Source organism: Silene latifolia, chromosome 7 (assembly GCF_048544455.1).
Source record: "Silene latifolia isolate original U9 population chromosome 7, ASM4854445v1, whole genome shotgun sequence".
NCBI classification, from domain to species: Eukaryota; Viridiplantae; Streptophyta; class Magnoliopsida; order Caryophyllales; family Caryophyllaceae; genus Silene; species Silene latifolia.
In genome coordinates this window covers 25,457,594-25,481,444 of record NC_133532.1, presented here as the reverse complement: position 1 = coordinate 25,481,444, position 23,851 = coordinate 25,457,594, and the positions used below count along the sequence as shown (strand labels likewise).

The following is a 23,851-nucleotide window of genomic DNA, read 5'->3' as shown; positions in this document are numbered from 1 at the left end:
CACAAATGAATTTGTCATTTTTGTTTTGTTTTATCAATAAAACCTCAAAACTACTATGTAAAGGAAAAAAATGTGTTATCGAAATGTCAATTAGTTTACCTTATAAAATCATATGTTCAATCAATAATGATCGTTAAGCAAATTATAAAGCGCGAAAGTGGCCATTGAGAGTTTGAGACCCATTACTTTGGCTAATTGTAAGATTATTACGCTCCTTAGGTTTAGATTGTAGCAATTAAACCCATAAATTACGCAAAAGGTGAAATTAAGCCCCTTACCCAAAATCTCATGAAAAATTCTTTTTCTTATACCATAAAAACTCAAGTGTAAGTTTGTTTAAAGAAAAGTGCAAAATTCTTAGGATGTTTGCATATTGTTGAAAATGATCCTAATTAGAGTCCCGTACATCGCACGGGCTTTCCAACTAGTTTAAATTAAAAGTCCTTATTTTTAAGTTAAAACAAAAGAATATCTAACTTGAAACTATAATAGTGTTAGATATATATTAAAATTTTCACATTAAAATAAATAGTTTTCAACCTTAAAGCTCTAGTTAAATTAAAAAATATGCTAAAAGAACAAAGACACTTTCTATGTCAAAAAAAAAAGCTTGGGTTTGGGGCTTTTCATTTTCTAAGCCTAGAGTTTGAGTTTAAATTGTGAGTATAGATCAAAACATTTACCCAATTCAAAATAGTTGTTTTTTTGACTAAAATGTCAAGTTTTAAGTTAAAATTCATGAGTTGTCTAATTAGAAATCGGAGTTTTTACATTCAAGGCCAAGTTTTCAATTTTAAAACCTAGGAATTCAAAGACGGAATTTTTAAGTTGGTATAAATAGCCAATATGGGAATCAAACCCACACCTTGTGTTTTACACACGCTCTTCCATTTAAGCTAATCGGCTCTGATTTATCGAAAAAATATACTTTATCCATTTCCTCATCTTCTTCCATTTGCATTTTACACATCCCTTAAAGGAACTTAATACTTAATACGGAGTATATTATTTTCAAACGGCTTTGATTTACCGTCGAGAAATCTTTATAAACTATGGGTATAGTTTACAAGGAACTATAAAGCGGTAAGAAACACAAAGCTCGATCATCAACGTACTGATTGAGCATATTTAATTCATGGAATCAGCAATAAGTCAAAACATGATTTGATAGTGATAAAACGTAAAAAAGCTCTACCACAACCATAATCTTCAATATTTTACAAATAAATTAAAAAATTGAAGAGCTCCATGATCGAGTGATCGACAATGGTTTTACACTTTTACTTGATGTATTTTACTCCCATCTTGTACCTCTGCTTGAAGGAATTAATTTTTCATATGAACAAATCAAATTATAAATAAATTAAAATTTGGAAAAAGAAAGCTTTAAATTTTAACACAATTATGGATTAACATTAAACATGATATCCTTGATCATCCCTCAAAAAATTAGGGGAAAAAACAAACCTTGTTTATCGAACTATTCTTGACAATGTTGGTGGAAGAAAGAGATGTGAACTGAAATTAAAAAGTTGGAGTATGATGCTTATAAAAAATTGTGGGGAAGATGAAAGGTTCAATTTAGAAACTGACAATAGGAAGATGCGTTAGGTTTTAATATCATCTTGAAGAGCTTGTTAATAACTAGAAAATGTGATTTGGGCTTTGGTGTAAGTTTAGACTGGTCTTATACTATAAGACCGTCCTTTCTAACAATTTGTGATAAATTTTAATTTATTGTGTATATTAATTTTTTTAAATAATTTTTTTTTTATGAAAGCAAATAAAAGCATATTTTTATTTAATAAAGTCGAACCTAAATTGTTGTCTTTCCAAATATCTCCATGCTAATTAAAATTTGATTGTCTTTCCAATAGACTCATATATTCAAAACACCACTAACTACCGTATATTACAAGTTATAATAATGTATACATCCAATCTTTACCTCTACCCTTATATGTATTCCTTGATTATCCATATATATTATACACCTAACTTCAAATTTCAAATCAATGTATGAGATATAAAAAGTAGTTTAACTTAAAGTCACTTTATACCGAATACATAATTAACAGTTAAAGTTTAGTGTTACGGCCCATTAGTCTATGGGTCGCCCGACTTTTGACTAAAGGGCGGGTAAGGGCAAGGATAATTGGCTCATAATTCTGACTCGGCCCGCTCACTATAGTCTTAAAGGGCAACTTTTTTCTTCACAGTCCGGCCCATGTCCGGCCGAAATCCATATTTCAACTCACATAGCTTTCTTCCTTCACCATTTTCACTTTCTCATAATGGAGAGAAACTGAGTTTGGAAGTTTAATGTTGGAGAATTGTTGAGTCCTCCGCAGCGGGTTTATAGAATTAGTGCATGAGAATTGAGAACGGCCCAAATGCAATTTGGAGTAAAACGAGATGGTGCTCCATAATCAGCCCAAAATAGGCTAAAAAACGCAGCAAAAAAGACAACAATTGCAAAATAATTGAAGACCACTGAAAATGACACAAAATTAACATAAAAAGAGACCTAAAATCGGGCTAGGGATAGGACGGTCTCGGAAACCGTTTGGCTTGTCCTCACCCTCACATTAGTATGAGCAAATGAGAAAGGGAGGAAGAACCACGACCAAAAACAACGAACCCAACATACGACACAAAACATGACCAAAATAACAAAACGAACAGTCAGACGGACTGTTAAATCATCATTGAAACAGGCTGTTTTCGTGTATTTGTATTGTTTCGGTTTTGGGTTGTTTTTTGAGGATTTATTTGAAACATAAAAATGAAAGATTAAGAGAAAACATTTCACTATGAGTCCGGTTTTGCATTCAACAAAACCCGTGTGAATGGACGTGAAATGAACAAGAAAACATCTCACTTGAGCCCGGTTTTGCATTTAACAAATACCGTTTGATGGGCGTGAGATGAACAAGATATGACTTAAACGAGATCACGAAACAAGTTTAAGCCTAGGAGTAGTTTTGTCCAAGATCATGAAGCAAGGACTCAACTCCGCTCCAAAGCACTAAGCAAATGGAGGTTCTCTCGCACTAAGTAAAGATGGGATTGTCCAAGCACTAAGTAAAGAACTTAAGGGTTTTCAAAACCTCTCAAATTTTCATTCTCAAAATCTGATTTTTTACAAGGGAAATGAGCTCTTTTTACAGAGACTCGCAAAGCATCTAGGCCATCCATCTAACAATAGATCCTAAGACCATAAATTGAAGAGAAACAAAACAAAAATACAAAGTAGATAAAGTACAAAAAACAAGGCAAAATGGACAGCTCCTTGGACTGTTTGAACGTGAAAAAGGATGCCATCTTGATGTTTAAAGTTCATTCCTTGCTTGGCATTTTGCTTGTACAAAAATGGGACCATTTGATGTCACTTTCGAATGGAATCTTTGCAATTTGTGCACATCTTTTCACCTTGGAAACCGGCTGTTTTGGCTCAAAAATCTCAGTTGCCGCATTCGTTCCAAACTCCCTTTGTTGAGAAAAGTTTGTCCTCACACTTCCGCGGTTAAGAACATGGCATAACAAAAGACGATTTCAAAAACAAAAAACATTTTCAGAAAACTGTATTGTAGATGATAAAGAGGGAAACAACAAGAGCCCATTCTATGCAAGCACACAACAAATACTTAGAACCCCCTTGTTAGCCAACTCGATTCAAGCATCACACAAGTGCTTGAACCAAAGCCAACACCCACAAATCAAGCCACGCATAGATTTGCGGTGTCACACCCTAAATTAAACACCAAGGACCACTTTTTCCCAAGATCGTCTTGGTTTAAGAAAATACAAGAGTCGTAACTCTGACACCATTTGGAGTAAAACGAGATGGTGGTCCATAATCAGCCCAAAATAGGCTAAAAAATGCAGCAAAAACGACAATAATTGTAACATAATTTAAGACCATTAAAAATGACACAAAATTTACATAAAAAGAGACCTAAAACCGATCTAGGGATAGGACGGTCTTGGAAATTATTTGGCTTGTCTTCACCCTCACATTAGCATGAGCAAATGAGAAAGGGAGGAAGAACCACGACAAAAAACAACGAACCCAACATACGACACAAAACATGACCAAAATAACAAAACGAAAAGTCAGACGGACTGTTTAATCATCATTGAAACATGCTGTTTTCGTGTATTTGTATTGTTTCGATTTTGGGTTGTTTTGTGAGGATTTATTTGGAACATAAAAATGAAAGATTAAGAGAAAACATTTCACAATGAGCCCGTTTTTGCATTCAACAAAACCCGTGTGATTGGACGTGAAATGAACAAGAAAACATCTCACTTGAGCCCGGTTTTGCATTCAACAAATACCGTTTGATGGGCGTGAGATGAACAAGATATGGCTTAAACGAGATCACGAAACAAGTTTAAGCCTATGAGTAGTTTCGTCCAAGATCACGAAGCAATGACTTAACTCCGCTCCAAAGCACTAAGCAAATGGAGGTTCTCTTGCACTAAGCAAAGATGGGATTGTCCAAGCACTAAGCAAAGGACTTAAGGGTTTTCAAAACCTCTCATATTTTCATTCTCAAAATCTGATTTGTTACAAGGGAAATGAGCTCCTTTTATATAGACTCGCAGAGCATCTAGGCCATCCATCTAACAATAGATCCTAAGGCTATAAATTAAAGAGAAACAAAACAAAAATACAAAGTAGTCAAAGTACAAAAAAACAAGGCAAAATGGACAGCTCCTTGGACTGTTTGAACCGTGAAAAAGGGCTGCCATCTTGATGTTTAAAGTTCTTTCCTTGCTTGGCATTTTGCTTGTACAAAAAGAGGACCATTTGATGTCATTTTCGAATGGAATCTTTGCAATTTGTGTTTATCTTTTCACCATGGAAACGGGCTGTTTTGGCACAAAAATTTCGGTTACCACATTCGTTCCAGTTTCTCTACTCAGTTGCATGTTTAATTGATTTAATACGGTGTTAATTGTTGTATTGGCATGATTGGAATTACTATTGAAATTGTCTTTCTTGGTTGTTGGAATTATTGTTGCTTGTGTATGTTTGCGAGGTGCGTCCTCGGCTGAGTGGAGTCATTTTCGGGAATGGCTTCACTCCCTTTATTCGCTCCATGTGGTTCACGTCACAAAGGGGGATGTGCACATTAATGGACATGGGTTATTGCTCGTTGCAAGGAGTGGGGCTTAGGTGGGAAAGACTGCGGTCCCTCACTGGCGGTGAGGATTACCTGTTGCGATGGGTAATCTGGCAGGGCTACAGACTTAAGTGTGTAGCCGGATACTGGATATGATTGGAGTTGGATATTGGTTGTACAGTTGTTGCCTTGATTGTTTCTTTGTGATTAGCTTATCGTGATTATTCAGTGTTCTGACCCCGCTGTGTTTTATAAAACTGTGGTGATCCATTCGGGGATGGTGAGCAGATTGTGACAGGTGATAATTTCATTTAACTGCGGGGACAAGGATGGGATGTCATCATTTTGAGTATAGCTTCCGCTGTTACGAGTTTAGATATATTGTTTTGATGTATTGGGATTTATATTCTTTTACTTTGGTTTTCAGTTAAGACGATGTATTCACTAAACATTATATCTTAATAATTGCTCTTGGATTGTTACTTTTGATATACTTATCTCGGGTAACCGAGATGATAGCATCGTCATATGTTAGGGTGGTCCTTGGTAAGGCACCTTGGTATATGGGGGTGTTACACCTTCGCGGCGGGCTTATAGAATTAGGTGTATGAGACCGGCCCACAAGCAATTGAAGTTTCATCCTAAAACCAGTTGGTGATAAGAGGAGTAGCCCACTTATTTATAATAAGCTAGTCCCTTTACTATTATTCTACCGATATGGGACAATGCCTCTCACACACATATGGAAAGGGATCTCAACAAGGACTTTAATATAAACAAGTCTACGTAAACATTCTTTGTTAAGTCAAGATGTCAGGCTGACGTTTTTATGGAAATTTTATTTTGGTGTTATAAGAAGAAGAAAAAAAAATTAGGTGTTTCTGGTCGGAAAAAAAAAAAACTACTACATACCAGATTTACATAAGACCTAAATTTTATGTGTCAATGTGTCATCTGACAAAAAAAAAACATTAACTATCAGAGTGCTTAGTCCACTCGGTCGAGTACTACTCTTATTAGACCGAGTGTTACCTACTCGGTCCACTGCACTTTTTACTCGATTCACTGCGTACTCACTAGGTCCAGTATAGGTTACACTTGGCCTACTGCACGGCCGTACCTTATTAACAAGTAGCCTCTCGTTAAGCCTAAGGGTCCTCTCACGAATCCCAATGTTCTATTAAAAGTCTCAAAAGATCCGGGTATTACAGTGAATGAGCCTTATGTTGTTGGTGAAATTGTGTTGGGTTTGGTTTGATCGATGGACATGACATGTCCTTGCGTCCGGCGGATTTATTGCTTTATTCTTGGGACAAGGGTCGTGATGTGTGTGTGTGTGAATCTGACCGGGTCTTCTCCCTTAACCCAGTCCGAGATGTATGGGTTCGTACCCGGGCGTGTGGTGGTTGATGTTGCTCGGCGCAAATGCGCCAAGTATCCGGACTCGTGTTCAGCCATCAATTATGGTTTCTTAGCCTTTTCTTTCTCTTCGTTGGGGGATTTGGAGGCAGATGTCATTACCTTGCTCAAGCGGTTTCAGAAATTTTCTGTGTCTCAGGATGTCGGGACGCCCTGCTGCTGCTTTTATTTTTACTCGACTTAGTTTTGCTATTGCTAAGGAGGTGGGAGCCCAGATTGATTTGGTCTTAATACAAGTTGCGGTGTTTTAATAATAATAATAATAATAATAATAATAATAATAATAATAATAATAATAATAATAATAATAATATAATTCGTAAAAGTGGTAATTAACCCCATAACTTTAAGCTAATTGTGAGATTAGGTCCCAACTTACAAATGTAGTAATTAGGCCCCATAACTTTGGCAAAAAGTGAAATCTAACTCAATTTCTCTTTTCAACTTAAATCATATCATTAAATCATTTTATATATAAGTTCATCGTACACTAAATAATTATTAATATTTTAAAAGTATTTATTTAATTTATTAACATAATTTTTAGAATATTTTTAATATTACTAATTTTATTATACTTCACATACATATGAGAGTACGTTTACAAGATTTCAATTTTATTTAATTCATTCAAATATTTGTTTCCAACAATGTATACAAAATTACATAACATAATTTTAAATTTTTAATAAGTTTTATTGTATATTTATAAATTATATTGGCGAATGGAATTAAATTTTTGGTGTAATTTTGGTTGAAAATAAAAATTGGGGTGAATTTCACCTTTTTATCAAAGTGTTGGGGCCTAATTATTATATTTGTAAATTATGAGGCTTATTACTGTATTTGTAAGTGAGGAGGCTTAAAACAGAACCGAACTAAATTGAACTAAATTAAACGAATAAAATCCGAAATAAACTAAACTAAACTAAACTAAACTAAACTGAAGTAATAAGAAGTGAAATTAAGCTTAAAAAAACAAGCCGTAACCTCTACTCTCTACACTAAGCGGGTTTAAGTCAACTTGGAATTCCCAACACAAAACGCACCCTACAACACAAACACAAAACCCTCACTCATTTCATTTCTCTCATCAACAATGGCGACAACCACCATCACCAAAACCCTAACAACAACCCTATCCCTCCGCCCTTCCCTCAAACGCCTCTTCTCCACCGTCCCAACCATTACTCGCCCACCCACACTCCGACCCACCCGACCCGCTCGACCATCCCTCCTTATCTCCAACTCAACCCGGTCCCTCGCCCCGTTTTCCGCTACCCGGTTCGACTCCATCCGATGCCGGGTCAACCGGTCCGGCCCATACTCTCCACTCAATAACAACTCGGGTGGGTCAAACTTCAGTGACCGCCCGCCTACGGAGATTGCCCCGCTTTTTCCGGGTTGTGATTATGAACATTGGCTTATTATTATTGATAAACCCGGTGGCGAAGGCGCTACCAAACAGCAGATGATTGATGCTTATATTCAAACCCTTTCCAAAGTTGTTGGCAGGTTATTACTCATTTTAATGTAGATTGTTACTATTATGGAGTTGTTTTGATTGATTAATTTTAGGGTTTATACTCCTCGGTCCCAATCATTTGTTCGCCTTTGATTAAAATTCCGCTCAGGAAGAATAGAAAGCTAAACATGTGATTGTAACGGAGGGGTTTATACATTCTTGTTGTTTTATGTTATTGAAGTTGAGGCGCATCTTCTGGATATCATGTTAATGTGTTAGGCATTGATGGAATTAAGTGCACTCCCTCCGTCTCAATTATTTGTTCGCATTTGATTAAAATACCGCTTATGAAGAATAGAAAGGTAAACAAATGTGGAACGGAGGGGTTATATACATTCTTGATGTTTTAATTTACTGAAGTTGAGGCGGTTCTTCTATGGATATCATGTTAATGTATTAGGCTGTGACGAAATTAAGCGGGCTTGAAAATTTTAGAATTTTTAGTTAAATTTATCATTTTTGTCTCTTTGTTTACCTTACTGTAATACAAGTTTCCTTGAAAATTTTCACGCCTGTATGAATCTTGGTTCCGCCTCTGGCGTTGGGAATACTAGTCATTTGTAATCTAAAAGACCCTCTTAATTCTCATGTGCTTGCTTAAAGCTTTTTGTAGATTTGAGCCATTTGACGTTTTTCGAGGAGAAAAAACCAAATGGAATTGAGTGACAGAGGGAATAATAAAAGAAGTATAATACCATTTGCTTTCATTTAGGGCTAATGGTCTAGATTGGGAAAGCGACAATTTGGATCCTCTGATCCTCTCCCTCTCAATGGTCCAAATTTAGTTCCGAGGTGATCCAATGGTCAATCGTTTGATGAAATGGAGAAGGAATAATGATTTGACATTGTTCTATTAGAGGAAATGGAGAGAAAACGAAGAGTCTCTATGCTCGCAAAACGGGAGTAGGAACTTGGAAGGGGAGGGAGGGTAATAGTTACGCACCTTTCCACCACTCTACTATAGGTTACTTTCCCTCCATATGGCAGTCAAATTCCTCATTACCACCTGTTTCTTTGCTCGTTCCCACAATCGCACATGTATTACTTTTAATATGTTACTCTCAATTAGAGATGTTCATAGACGGTGAGTTGGGGACAATGCATTTTCAAAATTTTATAGTCTCTTGCCCCATGTTTTACCCGCTAGCCCCTTTGTCATTCAGCGAAAAAGCACTATTAGGCCTGGCTTGGATTTGGTAACCTATGTCCTCAATCCAACGCACCTTTTATGGTTGCTTGTTTGACTGTCATGGAGCTGCGCTGAACAAAATTTGGGGCTTTTTGTTCACAACATGATCTGACAACTCTATATATTTGCTTTTTCAAATCTATAGCTCTCTGTAAAAGGTAGTAAAAACAGAGTTAAATTGTTACATGTGAGCATATGACTGTTTTGCTTACTTGTGCTTTTGAATCTTAAACAGAGTCAAATTTATGAATTCATCTGTGGATGTTTGCTTTCTCTTTTGTCCTTTGCTGTTTTTTTATATTAGGGACACATGAGTCTACGACAATGTGGTTTCTTAACTTGCTTTGTAAATTTGAATTTGATTTTTACATTGTGTATGAATGAATCAGTACGGAAGAGGCGATTAAGAAGATTTACAACGTCTCTTGTGAGAGGTACTTTGGGTTCGGTTGTGAAGTTGATGAAGAGACTGCAAACAAGATGGAAGGTAATGTGGCTTTTTATGGTGGCTTGTTTATGCCTCTCTGTTTAGTTATAAACTGGTATGCATTTATTCATCTGGAAGTTGGTTTGCATGTAGGTTTGCCGGGTGTGCTTTTCGTTCTTCCAGATTCCTATGTTGACCCTGAGTACAAGGACTATGGAGGTAAACATATTGTATTCCATCCATATATTTGTGTTTGAAGATAACTTTGATTCTCATAGAATCCTTCCTTGTTTCGCTGAATTGGATTAGCAATTAAGAGGTTCAGATGAATTCTAGCTGCACCATTCTGCCTAACATACAGTCATTGGAGTGATATATCGTGTTTTTTGGTTGTCTTCTAAGTTATGCATACCATAAATATTGAGATGGTAAGCATGGAAAATTTCCGAATTTTGAAGTGTTAGAACATGTTGGTCCATGCATGAGAATATCACATCCCATGGAAATAGTGAAATGATTTTAGCTCAACTTTTCACTGTAACTCCTCCGGAAGAATTGTATCAACCAAAATTGATAGATATTTGTATATTACTCTCTCTATCCCATTTTACGATCTGATTTTAGTGATTAACAGTGTTTACTTGAGAATATTTTCACAATATATATACAATAGTTGCAACTTTTTAAAGATGATAATAGAAAATAGTAGTCGTAATAAATTAAACTTGTCAAAATTTACACACTACATATATTTGGAGGAATTTCTGTTCGAAGGTGATATTAGTAGACCACTAAAGTCAAATAAGGGCAATATATGTGGGATTGGTGTTGTACAACTCACTACTAGTTTGAAGTTTGTATATATGTTTTAAACCCCCTAAAGTGTGCTCTCCGTTTTATTCTCTGCAGGGGAGCTGTTTGTTAATGGTGAAATCGTCCAGAGATCTCCAGATAGGCAAAGGAGAGTTGAGCCAGTTGCTCCAAGGCATGGTGATAGGCCCAGATATAATGATAGAACTCGTTATCAGAGGAGGCGTGAAAACACCAGGTGATCTCGATTGGAAGTTTGGAACTGTCAACTGTGGCTATCGATTTGGCTTAAGTATGTAAGAAAGTTGAATGAAACTAGCTTGTAACCTGCCTACCTCGAATTCATATTGTTGCCACTTTTTTGTTTTTGCTTGGTTTTTTTTTTTTTTTTTTTTTTTTTTAGTGTACCCTCAATTTTTTTTTTCTACGGTGTATGTGTACCTTTCTACTTTTCCTAAAACACGTCGTATACCTTTAAAATTCTACTGTATTAATTAGTATACAACGTGACCCAAACATAATTTTCGGTCAATTTTTGCTTAGTTTTGTAGATGATACGCATTGTCTGACTTTTATAATTGCCGACACTCTCATTTCCCTCCATAATTATTAGTGATTCAACAGTTTTCCCCCAATCATTTTAAGGGTTCCCTTAAAAACCTCCCATCCTTTTTTTTACCCCATTTTCTGCTATTTACTCACATCTGCTTCTTCCCCCCTTCATTATGCCATCTTCCCATCTTTTATAGTTCTTACTCTGTACTCTTTTCCTTTTGCTGCAACCATGTCGTCTTCTTCCCCGTCTTAGGAAATCTCAGCAAAAGATGCTTTTTTTTTTTTTCCGGAAATTTTCCATGGTACGCTCGAACTTTGGCATATTACACATGGTACTTTTAAGTTTCTATATATGATACCCATGTGTTTACCTTTTCCTTTTCTAGAATACCCTTTGACAAACTTCCGTCATAACTCGTCGGTCGTCACTCCTATGAGTAACTAGATGAGTAATTGAGTAAGTTATGTTATTTGTGTTCCCCTATGAGTAATTAGATGAGTAATCGATTGAGTTATGTTATTTGTGTTTTATTGTTTAGGTATTAAATGTTTATTAGATAAAATAAGGATTTAGGTATTCGATAATGAAGTGTTGGTATATTAGATAACAAAAAAAAGGCGTCACAAGTCATAGGAGTAACGTCGTTATGACGGAAGTTTGTCAAATGGTATTTTGGGAAAGAAAAAGGTAAAATACAGAAGTACCATGTGTAATCTGGCAAAGTTCGAGGGTACCATAGAAAATTTTCGTTTTTTTGTTCTTCAAATGAGCAGTACGAATATCAATATCAAATAAAAAGCACAAACAACAGCTAATCATCCTAATCCTAACTATCATTATTTAAGAAAAAGTATTTAAATACCTAAATAAGAAGAAGAATTGATCACATAAATAACATTTAACACAAATGTTGATTGTGTCTAAATTTTTGGGGGAGAATCGAGTCTCCTTGGGTTTTTTCTAAGAGTGATGAAAAATAACAGGACGAGTCTCCTTAGGTTTTTATAAAGAGGTCGATGTTTAAATTCTGAGAATGATTAAATGGCTAATAGTGAGCAAGATTTTGTTCTTTTGGATTGAAACTTATCTGATCTGAACTGAATTGAATTTATAGGATTTGAACTGAACTGAACTTATAGAAATTCGAAGTGAATTTAAATTAAGTGACTTTAAGTCGAAAAGAATATGGCTGCACTAAACATTCTCCACTTCAGCACTTATCACGGATTGTCAAGTTTGGTGTACTACGTCTACAGTAACTAATAGAATTGAATTTAAGGATATACCGTGTGTTTTAGGAAAACAAGGATACACCATAAAAAATCCTTTTTTTTTCTTTTCTTTTCAAGCGAACATCTTGTGTCCTTTTCTTTTCAAGTGAATGTCTTAAAGTTTCCAACTTATCAATTAAATAGCATATTGCCAATAATTTTAGGTGCTTTTATGTTAAAAGAGAGTTTGGATAGAAATGACCACAAAGTCTTACGGAGTAGTAGACTAGTAGCCAGTAGCTAATACAAACCTGGTAGAGGATACGACTCCCGTTTAGGTATCGAACCTTCCTAAAAAGAGGCACGCGGAGCTAAATGGATAAATGGAGGGCGTGTTATGATAGTTCACCATAAGTCACGATGCTTTATAAGCCTTGAGAAGGTCTACATTGGCATTTTGGTGTAGTAAGCCAGTAACAACTGCATTTAGGAAGAACGGGCCGGTTTGAGCCCCCCATCAACTGCAAGCCCCTGAGTCCTGACTCTTTGAGGCAATGACAAAGATCCTATAACAATGACTCCCACGGCTTTGAATATGCAAGTCCGTGGGAACATGAGGTGCGAAATTTGTGAATCATGAAGATAACAACTCAATAATACTACAAATTTCAACAGAAAAAACAGTACTCGAGTTACTTAACAAGCCCCCAACCTAGGGCAAGGAAACAGGAGTAACACAACATTCCTCTACCTTGAATGCGGAGACGGTTTTCAAACACAATGCTAATTACAACCATATTTGCAAAATTGTGCATGAATTGGTTTGTAAAATTGACACATCAAAGGCCAATCGGAATTTTAATAATAGTAAAATGTCAAAATTTTGTTCCCTCCTTCAATGAACTTCCTCTATCAAGAAACGGAAAGGTGTGTTCCCTAAAAATTTTCTTGCTCTTCGCAAATCGCAATAGCATATCCAACACTTCACTGAAAGGATTGGTAATCAAACCACTTATGCTTGAATTGCATTGTCAGTGCACCTGAGATTACATTACATCATGTGCAGCAGCTTATTTCCACCCTCCTTGTTTCTGCTCGAAAATTATATGCCGACTAAAATTAACTTAATGAAAGCTGAATGGACTCCAATGCGGCAGCCTACAAGTATTTTGGTTAAAAAATGCAAAGTTAGCTTACACTTTGAAACTAAACATTATGATATGGCACTCCGAGTTTTCATTTCCATAGGGTCAAAGACAGATATATTCTTAGTGTTGTTGTGTAGAAGAGTACAAATGCATTTTACAATGCAATTTTTTATTATGAATCATATGGAAACAGTACACGGGGACAACTGCATACATTCAAGCCCCTATTACCACGCCACAAGCAGAGATCAATGAAGCGCTAATGTAATGTCATTGTTATTTACTCTTATTCGTCTGCAACTTGTGGGAGAATCAGCATGATTACACCGAAAAACTTGCATATTTTGAGATCACCAGGAGTGTAGAACCCATTTAATAAAGGATTTGAGATCACAGACAAATACTGATAAAAACACATGTAAACAATAAAAATTGATAAAAAGTATATGATTTACCTACCTATTCCAGCAGAAGCATTCAATCACCAGTAACGTGGATTTTATTCTCATAGTATCTCCTTTCACTCTCTCCTTTCTTTTCATTGCGTTTCTGCACAGAATGATAGAGGACCAAAGTGAATTCCAACCAGTAAATACCAGACACAGATAAAAACACCACAATCTACTATTCCTTCTATACTTTCTTTTCCCTAATTCTGAGGCAGGGAAATCCTATTGCCACAAAATGCCTTGGAATGTCTGGAGCGGTATATACTGCTCTTAACATTCTTAATATGGACATGACATTCGTTAGCCTCTAGAATATATTTTTTTGTGTGCAATGTACTAACACTCAAATCACTTTACCAGTGACATCCCCAAGCCTATACCATAAGTAGACCTCGCAAAACTGACCCAACCCGGATGACCCACTCGATAAGGCTGACCCGAGACCCGAAAGTGACCCGAACATGACTCGAAACCCGAATTGACCCAACCCGACCCGAACCTTGATTGACTCAATGTTGACCCGACCTGAGATGACCTGACCCCTAATTAATCCGATTCAAAATGACTTTATGTAACCGAAAATGACCCGAAACGACAAGTACTAAGTCATATTAATGTTATATGCATCAAAATAGATTATCATTGGTTACAACCATTCTTAATAAATAGTTAAATTTGCAAAATAGTATTTCTTAATCAAAATAGTACTAACTAAAGTGTTTTAGTCATTAACCCGAAAACGACCCAACCCAAAATGACCCATACCCGAAAGTGACCCGACAATAGGTCACCCGAAATAACCTGACCCGACCCAACCCGATCCAAAATGTATGACAGACCCGAAATGAACCGGCCCAAACTGACTCGACCCATACCGGACCCGATTGACCCATTTGCCACCTCTAACCATAATCAGACCTGGAAAACGGGTCATTTTGGGTATGCTTATGCATAACTAGATTAAAGATAGTTGCGCTAAGAAGTAGGTGACTCAGGCAGAATAGGAGAAATGATGATCAATGCAGGAGTCAGGTGTGTGAAAACTGAAAATAAAGCACACCTGATATGCTTCATGATTCGAAACTATTCTCTTAATGATTGTTGTTGTGGTGATGTCCAGTGGACTTTCTATGACTCTGAAGATACCCAGGCTGATCGGAACTGCATATGGGTTGTCTTTTTCCTGCATATAAATAGAATCTCAGTCTCAACCCACCATATTAATCACATACGTAAATTACGTTACAAAATATGAAATATTTACCAGCCGAAAGTCATCACCCTCGGCAACGGTTCCATGGATCACCAATGAGATGTTGAAAGTTGAAACCTGAAATATCATGACATCGATCTTAGTCAACAAATATACTTGCCCTTACTAAATCAATGCTGACAGAAAGTAGCAAGGAATCAGGGATAAAGGATCCTTGAAGAAATTAATCTGAGTAAGAATCTATATATCTATATAAAACAAAACTTGAGCAGAAGCAGGGTGTACAGTCTCTTCCCTATCTCATACACCACAGCTTGTAATTCCTAGGCATCAACACGAGACTGAAAAGAAAGAAGTAAGAAATGCTGGATTAAAAGTGTACTAACCATGTCTTTAGAAATTTCCATAGGAGCACCAATAATCACCTCATCTACATAACGACAGGCTAATACACTCAAGCTTCTTTCATGTAAATTCATGATTGGGCGATGAGCTCCTCTTTTAGCACTGTTCGTCACAACATACAAATAAAAAAAAAAGCGCTTAGACCAACCCTCTACAATAAATGTAAAGTGCTTTAAAATGGCAACCACAATCAGTAGCACGAACAAGGATTATAGCACTAAAGCTTGTATTATATTATGGGTCATCCAGTAACAATATTTTTTGTGTTTTGAACACAGAAAAGGTTGTTTACATCCAACCGTCACTACTTCACCATAGGCAAGAGCCTTGGAGACACTAGGGTAATGTCGTTGCTATTGTAATTTCAATAGAAAACAAAATAGTTCTGCTAATAAAATCTTTTGCTGTTGTAGACATTAGGAAATAAAAATATACCATCAATCTTACATTCTTACGCGCATATAAAAGCTACAGAATTCTCTGATACCTATAAGAACAGTAACAAGAACTTGATAAAGTTTACTTGTTCTTTCACTACACTTTGGAAAAAATGGTGAGTAGAGTATAATGACAGTATGCTGCAAAATGTCAATAAATATCGAAGAAAGAAGATTAATATCGACACTTGCTTAAGAGAGTGGCATAAAAAGAAAAACTAAGAGAGGAGAAAACAGCAGGCTCCAGTGTGTGCTGCGACAGGTATATTAGAGATGGAATTATGGAAATGTCAACCAAAGAAGGGGGTCTAAGAGTAGGCCTTCAATATTTAGTGAAGTAATCAACTCTTAAAAAGGAACATCACTCCTCTATCCAGTAACAGCTCTAATAAGTTCTGGTAGTTCTCGCGTGAAAAACTTGATGAAGTCCTTATTTAATGGAAGTTGATTATTTTAGACAGGAATACTTGGATTTATAAAATTAAAAGGAATGAAGATAAAACAGCCTCATAAAAGAACGAATTACCAATTGTCTCAATTGACTAGTAAAACTGTGACGGGGATTCCCTTAAAAGTCTCTGGTGCTTATATTTTTCAAGCCAAAAGTTTACAACCACACAATAAAAACAATGGGGATGTTTTCAGATAAACTAAGTTTAGAAGGAAAGTAGTGTTATCATTTAAAGATGGTAAATCAATAAAAGAGAAGCTACACGAGGCAGAGCCTTCAAAGACCAAATAAATCTACTCAAATCTCGTGGAAGTGAGGCAACGCATGGACTATGTTATTGCCTGATTAAACAATAGAAGACCATGAAATAATATTTATGATCTTTGACATGGGTTTCATGAATATTGAAGAGGCAGAACAATGTTGATAATATTATTTACTTGATATAGACATGTCACATGTTCACGCAGCAATGTGAAATATACATGCATGAATATATTAGCCTACAATGAAGCATTATCAAAAGGAACTTCATGTTTGTAGAATTGCTTGAGAAGAGCATGAATTACCTGATAGTCTGATCCGTGTGGATTCCAACAAGAAGAAAATCTCCAAATTCCCGAGCAAGCCTTAATATCTATAAGAGCAAGGATCAACATAGGTCAATTTAGCAAATATATAGAAGCAGACAAACAAAAGAGAAAAAAAAGGCGGTAGTTATGTCCATCAGGATACTGAAAAGCCCAAGCATGACGAACCACAAGAACTCCCACCAGAATTAGAGTAACAAACTTTTGACAGGAAAAATTATGAATCTCAAGGAGTGATCAATCGCAACCAAATTAACTCTTGAAAAGAACAAAAGGAAATTTTACACGGATATGGATAGCCAAGACGAATGAACACTTTCTTAGGACCTCCCACTTCTAAGTTCTAACTTGCAGAATATGTTATGACAATAACGGGAAAGATCAGATGCATTACATATATATGAAGTGTATCCTCCACATATGGAAAAATGAAGTCGTGATACCTGTCATTATTATTCCTAACCCCTCATTTACTAAATGGGTAATACCCTCTTGTGAATTTTTTTTCGATTCCGTTAAATAACTATATATCATCAGGTGAAGAGGAATATGGGCTTTTCCTTGACAAGACTAAAAATCAAAATAACATGATGCAGAAAAGCCTAATTAAATTGGAGACCAAGTACGGAATGAAGGCTAACTTCCTTAACCCTTAGATAACTATGGAGTATATTGCAGAGTTCCTTAGCTAACATGATCTGCAGAAAAAATAGAAGACTCGGGAAACGGTAAAAGGCAGTATACCTCCACATGGCCTGCATGGAAAAGATCGAATGCACCATCAATATAAATGACTCGTGAATCTGGTTTGGGGCCCTGTACATAGAAGCCACTAAGATAGCATCAGTACCAGAAGCTTAGTATGTGTTTCATTTTCAAGTTCGTAGGTAACATCGTAACACATCACAATTCCACCAAGAGATTTCTAAATCTGCAAGAAGCCAAAAAAATGCAAAAAGCCACAATGTTCCAGTCTATTCACCAATTCCAAGTGTATGCTTTGTTTCATAAATGCACATGATATGATTTATGTTTTGATAAGATACGGTGACTCCCTTCTCAACATCTTAGTCGGGAAGATGCTTCAGAAGTCCCCTCCTAATGAATTGCTCTTATAACCAAATCAAACCAAGTCTCCTACCATGAGATATAGATCAAGTGAAAATTGAGTTGCAACTTATCAGTGGCAACCTATCTCCACCTTCTACAACAACTTCACTTGGTGCCTCAAAGATTTCTCCAAGCTGGTCAGCACTAGCCTTACTCCTATGTTCATCCATTAATTGTTCGAGTACTTCACAATATAATAGGTCAAGCTGGTATGAAGGCCCAAAAAAACTCACAATAAAAGACTTCTTCAAATATTTACCCATGTTAGGATTGTAAGATTATAATCATGACATTAGGATTCAAGCAATCTCACACATTTAGTTGCTCTTGCTAACGTAATTGCTATAGGATTACATGTTATAGAAAAGTATTAGGATTGACCTCTCTAGTTAGTTTTCATAATAATTAAACATATATCATATCACTAAATTTCGCCTGCATTTAACAGTAACAGACTCTTGAAATCTAGTGATTTCAAATTAAATTCCCCAATCTCCCCAAATAGCGTACGCATAAATAGTACTCCCTCTGTCCTTGTCCCGGTCATTTTTTTTCTTTTTCTATTTTGGGGTGTCTTAGTCAACTGTTGTCCTTTCTATTTTAAGAATGAACTTGATGAATAATTTGATCATTCACACTCAATTTGTTCCACTTGTCATTTAGTCATTGGTCCCTTCCTCTTTCCTTGATCTTTGTGCTAAAACAAAAGGACAACAATTGACCGGGATGGAGGGAGGAACACACTAACACTAATCATAATAGATTTCACATTACGAATGGGCCAGCTTACATTTTCAGAACTATAACTCATAACTACACACATACCACATTCCAAATAGGCCTACATCACTTAAAATTTGTCAGTTTCAGTACCTTTCCATTAGAGAACTGAACAATTCTACGAGACGTAGGAAGAAAGTGTGAAATGCGAGTTTCACCAGCTGCTACGCCATCCTCAAATTTTTGGCTATTATTACTACCATGGCTGAACTGTCTCTGGAGGGATGAATGATTAGATTTGTCATTGAGTGATCTTTCTCTGACACAAAGGAGCATACGGCCTGTACATATATAAGAAACATGTCTAAAAACTCCTGACATTGATTGTGTGATAAATAGAAATAATAATACGTACAAAGCTATCTGAACTGTTAGCCTAAAGAGCATTACTGCACATTTTGCACATTTTGATACAAAACATGTCTAAAAAGCCCTGATATTGATAGTGTGATAAATAGAAAGAACAATACGTACAAAGCTGTCTGAACTGTTAGCCTAAATAGCATTACTGCACATTTGACAGGACAGAAATCAACCAATAGCACACGCAGGAAAAAAAATGGTGGTAACACATACGGAGTTTTACATAATTTTAGCAATAAAGGAAAATCAAGAAGTCAGAACAGAGTTAGTACCAACAATGTCAGTGCTGGATACGCCCTCTGTACGTTTGATCTGCTTAAATCGGCCAGCTGTTTTGGCAAGAGCATAAGCATCAGAACCATCAGGAAGAAGACATGGGTCGTCTCCATGAATAATGTAGTCAATGTTATATTCCTCAAATAGCTTCTTCATGAACTCTTCAGAAATTGCATAAGGTGCATCAGGAATGACCTCATCCACCCATTTCACAGCTTGAACCATTATCATCCTGTCGAGTGTTCCATTAAATTCAATTAGTTTTAGTTCCAATTTTTTTTATTTCCAGTAACACCAGATGACACCCTATCTCAGCAAAACTAGATAAGTATAAATCAAAGCTAAAAGCATCAATACAACGCCTTCTAACAGTAGGATATCATCATAAAAATTTGTCAAGAATTTTATACCAAGATACATCTACCAACTAAAAGCAATACGTGACAATACATTCAAATTTACATCATTCATCAATATACCTAAACCAAAATAAACTGAACAACAAAAAATTGGATTTTGTATTAAAGACTATTATGAATAACCGGAATCCGCAACTACAATCAAAACTATACCTTACTTCACTGTTAAGCTCAAGGTTCAGATTATGTATTCAGAAATGTCAAATTCGGTAAAATCCACTGAACAATAGACATAACTCATTGGAGCATTGAGTAGTGTTGGAACAGATTAAATTTCGATCTAAGCTAAAAGCCTGAAGCACCACAAAACAAGGTGCAAATAAAACCATCTCCCTTTCTGAAACGGGTTCCGAAATTCCAGTTACAAAACTTAAGGAAAGTCATACTCGCATTCCCAAGGATTTATGACAGACTAACAAATAATGTACCATTATTTCAGTATTCAGCACTAGTATTACAAAAACTATGTCCAGACTCCAGAAGACCATCAAACAAAACCTCAATCCTGAATCCCCGTTTCCCAACGTAACCTCCCAAGTTATCAGCAAAAATCATCCATAAATTATCACCTCTCTAGGAATCTATGACTTAAACGGTACAGACTACAGCGTACATCTCAAATAAAAGTATCAAAAATTCAGTAATTAAGCTCAAGGATCTCACAATAAGCTCAATAAAACACTAAAACCATAACTGACACCTCCATTTCCAATACAGCGTCCAACTTTTTAGCTACAATCACTAAGACACAACAAAAATTTCTCATCATCCCATGAACAAATGACAAGAAAAAAAAGCATCTAAAATCAGTAGCTAAGCTCAAGGATCACACTAAATACACTCAAAACCAACAAAACCACATCCCCAATTCCAACAAAAACTCCAAATTTCAAATGCCATTTACTACTATCAATAAATGAGTGTTTTCATATATAAAAGGACCGCCTCACAATGAACACCGCTGCACAATGAACACGATCTTCAATTCAACAAGCGCCTAAGCTCAAGAATCACCCTAATTACACACAAAAAACAACAAAACCAACATCCCCAATTCCAACAAAAACTCCAAACGTTAAGCACAGTTTATAACTATCAATAAACTTAAAGCACAATTTATAACTATCAATATAAAAGGACCGTCTCACACTCTATGCTCTTGCACAATAATTGCTCCCAAAACAACAATCTAAACAAAGAATAGTATCTTAAATTCAATAAACACCTAGCTCAAGGATCACACAAAATACACTCAAAAACAACACAACCCACATTCCCAATTTCAACAGAAACCCGAAACATTAGGCACCTAAGCTCAAGGATCACACAAAATACACTAAAAATCAACAAAACCCACATTCTCAATTCCACCAAAAACATCAAATTAAACCTAAAAACACACAAAAACAACAATAAAAACAAAGAAAAACTCAACCTTTCATCAAGAGAAGTAACAGGAGGACCCTTATTAGCAGTAATTTCAGCATCACTAACAACACCAACAACCAATTGATCACCCAAAGCACGAGCTTGACGAAGAGCATTACAATGTCCATAATGCATCATATCAAAACAGCCATCCATATAAACCCGAATCGGTTTCTTCTTCTTCCTAACCCACATTTCTAGGGTTTCTGATAACCCAGATGCATGATTTATTCCCCAAATTGATAACCCTAATGCTACCCCTGTTACAACACATTTTGCCACAAATTTCAACCTTAATTCTGTAATTTCTTTCGCCTCATTGGATCCCATTGCTGTGAGAAAGATGTCGTATGATTTGGGAATCTAGTTTATGTACGAATATTAATGTTAATTTTTAATACATTAATAATTGATCTGGTGAAAATGGTTATAGTTTTTACATTAAAACAACACAAAACAAGCTTTACAGGCTCATTTTGTTAGGCCAAAAATGGTGTTGACCACTGTTGATAGATCCTCAAACTCCTTTTCTGGAGTTTATGCGAATACTTTATCTCAAGAATATGATTCTTTTTCTCGAACAATTGGGACATTTGGACTGCTGGTCCAACCCGAACCGAACCCAATGCCATCCGAGTCGATCATCCTTTTTGTTTTTTTGACAAATCCGGTCTCTAATCTTAATTGGTTTAAACCTGAAGAAAATCGATCCAATGCTAAATCATTTTTTTTCTCGAACAATTGGGACAATTGGACTGTTGGATTCAACCCGATGCCATCCGAGTCGATCTTCCGTTTTGAACTTTGGCAAATCCGATCTCTAATCTTAGTTGGTTTAAACCCGGAGAAAATCAATCCAATGCTAAAGAGTAAAGACTAGGGATGGCACTGGGTCGGGGACCCGACCCAGACCCTGAGGGTCGGACCCTAACGGGTCGGATATGGGTCTCATTTTTTCAGACCCAATGGGTATGGGTCGGGTATGGGTCTTAAGAAAATATTTCGGGCCCGAGTCTAAGTTATGAGACCCATACCCGACCCTTAGACCCTTTATTAAAGAAAAAAAAAATCAAAATTACAACTTTTCTGAATTCATACTGGCAGACTGTAGAAACCCAACTAAAGTATCTTTCTCTTCCCTCATCCCATAAAGTGATAAAACTCAAACTCATAATGTTAAAGTAGTATGAATTTTTTTTTTTAATATTATAGACCCCATAGCTGTTAATCTTGTTACTAAAGTGGTGAAACTCGACCATGGGTAGACCAGACCCTACCCTTACCCATAGGGTCCGGGTATGGGTCCTCAAATTTTAGACCCTTGCGGGTCTGGGTCGGGTACGGATCCAAAGGAAAAATCTCGGGTCGGGTCCGGGTCTAGGCAGACCCTGCCCAAACCCTACCTATTGCCATCCCTAGTAAAGACCCTAGAGGCTTAGATGGATCATCTATGTCAAGATAAAAAAAAGATAAAAAAGTAAATGTCTCGTTATATAGTAAGCTAACCTAAGCTTTACATGGGCTTGGAATAGAATCGGGCTTTTTTTTCCTGGCTGCTAAAGATCGTCGACAATTTACTAATTATCGTCGACAATTTTAATGAACTTCCTAATCTACCTCTCCCTCACACTCCCCCCTTATATTTTTCATATTCTCCAAAAATTAACCTTTCCCACTTCAAAATTTTTTTTAAAAAAAAAACCGACTCACATAACAACAAAAAACCGTTTCAGCCACATCATTTCCGTCATCAAATTCTAACATTCAACAAGGTATGTGATTGTTATTAAATTTTTTTTGAGTATTTTCTTAGTTTATATATTTGTGACGGAATTAGGATAGATGCCTTTATTGTAGACGGAATTAGGATAGATGACTTGATTTGAATCGGATTTAATCGTGTTTTGCAAAAAAGCAATCGAGAAAAAAAAAAAAGAAAAAAAAAATACCTGGGCTGGGACGAAGAACATTTTCGTCCAGATCCAGGCCCAGACGAAAATGTTCTTCGTCTAGTGTGGGTCTTGGACAAAAAACATTTTCGTCTGGGTTTGGACCTGGACGAAAATGTTCTTCGTCCAAGCCCATTTTTGTGTTTTGTGTTTTTTTTTTCGTTTTTTTTTTGAATTTCTCGATTGTTTTTTTTTTTTAAAAAAAAAAAACTTATTTTTCCGTCTTGTTTTGTTATCGTTAAAAAATAATAAATTATTAATAATAAACCCCGTCCGTGCCTAATTTGTTGTAAATTTATTTATTTTATTTTTAAAATTTTTTTAATTTTATTTTTCCGTCTTGTTTTGTTTTCGTAAAAAAATAATTAATAATTACTAATAAACCCCGTTCGGGGATAGTTCGTTTTATTTTAATTTTTTAATTTATTGAAACTTATTTTAATTTTTTAATTTACTTAAACTTATTTTTATAATTTCTTTTGTTTTATTAATTTAACAAATCAATGCGTTTTTGTTTAGAATAGATGGTCGGTGAAGGAAAAGACCGTCACGTTCGAGCTCGAA

The 23,851-nt window shown here is 36.0% G+C and overlaps 2 protein-coding genes across 4 annotated transcripts; one reads left to right on the top strand and one right to left on the bottom strand.

Annotated features, from left to right (window-relative positions):
• The first annotated feature begins 7,570 nt into the window (after nucleotides 1–7,570).
• LOC141591997 (multiple organellar RNA editing factor 2, chloroplastic-like) lies at nucleotides 7,571–11,034 on the top strand. The gene is made up of 4 exons (XM_074412529.1): nucleotides 7,571–8,066; nucleotides 9,655–9,752; nucleotides 9,846–9,911; nucleotides 10,602–11,034. Exons 1-4 carry the CDS (start codon nucleotides 7,651–7,653, stop codon nucleotides 10,742–10,744), a joined length of 723 nt encoding a protein of 240 aa, XP_074268630.1. The 5' UTR covers nucleotides 7,571–7,650; the 3' UTR covers nucleotides 10,745–11,034.
• A 1,872-nt stretch (nucleotides 11,035–12,906) lies between these two features.
• Nucleotides 12,907–21,903, bottom strand: LOC141591996 (ethanolamine-phosphate cytidylyltransferase-like). Of its 3 annotated transcripts, XR_012521017.1 has the most exons (11): nucleotides 21,346–21,903; nucleotides 19,488–19,723; nucleotides 18,946–19,133; nucleotides 17,707–17,778; nucleotides 16,942–17,009; nucleotides 15,466–15,586; nucleotides 15,131–15,196; nucleotides 14,927–15,049; nucleotides 13,877–13,966; nucleotides 13,021–13,427; nucleotides 12,907–12,981 (listed from the first exon to the last, which is right to left on the bottom strand). XR_012521017.1 is itself a non-coding variant. In XM_074412527.1 (10 exons), the coding sequence occupies exons 1-9, from the start codon at nucleotides 21,666–21,668 to the stop codon at nucleotides 13,895–13,897; spliced, it is 1,269 nt and encodes a 422-aa protein (XP_074268628.1). In that variant the 5' UTR covers nucleotides 21,669–21,885; the 3' UTR covers nucleotides 12,907–13,427; nucleotides 13,877–13,894. The 3 variants fall into 3 exon arrangements, 2 of the variants coding, with proteins under 2 accessions (XP_074268628.1, XP_074268629.1); XM_074412527.1 differs by having other exon boundaries at nucleotides 12,907–13,427; nucleotides 21,346–21,885; XM_074412528.1 differs by having other exon boundaries at nucleotides 12,907–13,427; nucleotides 13,873–13,966; nucleotides 21,346–21,870.
• Nucleotides 21,904–23,851: the final 1,948 nt, after the last annotated feature.